The 2,088-nt window shown below is 53.3% G+C and overlaps 1 protein-coding gene across 1 annotated transcript in view; it reads left to right on the plus strand.

Annotated features, from left to right (window-relative positions):
* HAND1 (heart and neural crest derivatives expressed 1) overlaps window positions 1–197 on the plus strand; it is a 3,947-nt gene extending 3,750 nt beyond the window's left edge. The window contains exon 3 of the mRNA XM_010002124.1: window positions 48–197. Coding sequence (XP_010000426.1) covers window positions 48–197 — 150 coding nt within the window. The remainder of the gene's footprint in view (window positions 1–47) is intronic.
* Window positions 198–2,088: the final 1,891 nt, after the last annotated feature.

The raw sequence follows: 2,088 nt of genomic DNA on the forward strand, positions 1-2,088 counted from the left end.
CCCGCCCCGTCGGGGACTATTTCCCCCCTCGCTCCTTCCCCCGTTAGCAATACTCGTTGCTCCTTCCCCTTGTCAGCAGCGATCGGCGGCTCCTGCCCTCCCAGGCCGAGCTGAAACGGTTTGATTCGTTTGCTGTTGTAAATACGATCCCGATCCCGCTCCCCGTCCGCTGCCTGATCCACGTGTGGCTGCGGTGAAACTACCTAGAGGTGCATTTGGGAACACTCCTGTGCCGGGTTTTCTACCTCAAATCTGCATGACCACTTCCCGAGGGGCCGGGCGCGCCACACCACGTATTTAAAAAGAAGTAATTAAAAAAAAAAAAAAAAGTAAAATAAATACAAAATAAAATTTAAACTTTATGCAAACAGCCTCGGGTCCGCCCCCTCCGCCTTCCCCTGCTCCTGGGATCACGCTGCTGTGGCCAGGCTCCCTGCCTGCGGGGACGAGGGGTGCTGCGGGATTAAGGACTCCCCTGAAGCCGGTGCCCTGCTGTGGAGCTGTTCCACGAGAGGGAATTCCCTCTTGCGGGGCTCGGGCAGCGCCGCAGGATCCTTTGTGACTTCTTTATGCGGCGCTGGCCGAGCCCCAGGAGCCGGCAGGGCCCTGCCAAGGTGCACCCGCAGTCTGCCCCGGGGCACAAACTCCGCGCCTGCCCTGCAGCCCCTTCCCTCCCCACCCAGGAAATCTGCCAGAGGGACTGGACGTGTATGTGGCGTGGGGAAGGATGGCAGGATCAGGCCTTTACAGAGCCTGGACGGCATGGGCACCCTAGAGCTGTGGAGCCCCAGATTTCTTACTGCGATGCAGAGAACCAGGGCTCAGCTCCCTTTCCCTGCCCGGGCAGCTTCCCTGCCCGGCTCTGGCACCGGCAGCACTTTCTGAGAGGGACTGTCTCATAGGTGCTGCCTTGGCCACATTTTGAAAGAGGCAACATCCCCTCCTCACTGAACACAACAGGCTCAGACGCACCAATGCTCGTGCAGCCCAAAGGCTCTGCCACTTCTCAGCATAAATTCTTAAAAATCCTTAACAATTAAAGCCAAATCCTCACTCCCTTATTCCGTGCACACACACAGGGGTGGCTTGCAAGATGTGTGTGTATGGGCTCAGGGCCTGATCCTGCCTTCCCAGCCGGGCCACATTGCCATTCCCAGAGACACCAGGACAAATCCTAACACTTAGCCGGCTGCTTGAGGCAAAGAAAACCGGGATGGGTAAGAGACCTACGCTGCTGTAGGGATAACCTGAGGGCTCTGCTGGGAACACGACACTTTCTATTCGAAGCTGAGCTTTTGCTTGTGACCAAAGGTATAGAAATAGTGATGCGACATCTATAAATCACTGACACATCGACCAACCCCTGTGTGTGCAGCCACAAGCACCAAAAATACACCAGCTCTCCCCAGAACAGCCGTGGGGAAGCAGCTCGGGTTTTATAACCACTTTGTATGAGCGTAAAAATGCAGACAGACAAACAAGGGGGCACAGACGCAGTGACATTATAGCCCACAGAACAATCAGGCTGCATGAATCAGCTTTCCCTCCCTTTGGAGCTGCTCCTCGGCTGCCTTCCCAGCCCCTGATCTGTTTTCTGGTCTCTCTGAATGAGGCTGAGATGGAAATGGCCTGTCTGAGCAGAGCAATGCCCGCCCTGGGATTCACTTTTGGTCGGGCTATAAAACACGTAGCATGGCACCAAGACAATGAGAGAAGCTAGAACAGGGCTTTTCTAAACCCAAATGCATTCAAGGAATAATAATAATAATAATAATAAAAAAGAAAAAAGAAAATATATAGAAACTCAGCCCTAAATATCCTATTAATTAGCTACGTTTCACAACCCCTGAAAGGGCTGGGTTTTTTACAGGAAAGCTCCCAAGCCATCACTAACACTGTAATCCAGTGCTCCAGGATTGTGTCCAGCCCAAATCCTGTTTACACACACAACTCTTTATCCCCATAACACATAGGGCAGCAGTTGGGGCTGCCCCTCAGCATCGGATGAGAGAAAGGGTTAAATGGAGACCTGGGACTTGCTCTGCTATGTGAGGCAAGAGGACTCTGCACAGGAGTCACAGCTTCAAT

This window comes from Chaetura pelagica, unplaced genomic scaffold (assembly GCF_000747805.2).
Source record: "Chaetura pelagica isolate M959 unplaced genomic scaffold, ChaPel_1.0 scaffold356, whole genome shotgun sequence".
NCBI lineage: Eukaryota > Metazoa > Chordata > Aves > Apodiformes > Apodidae > Chaetura > Chaetura pelagica.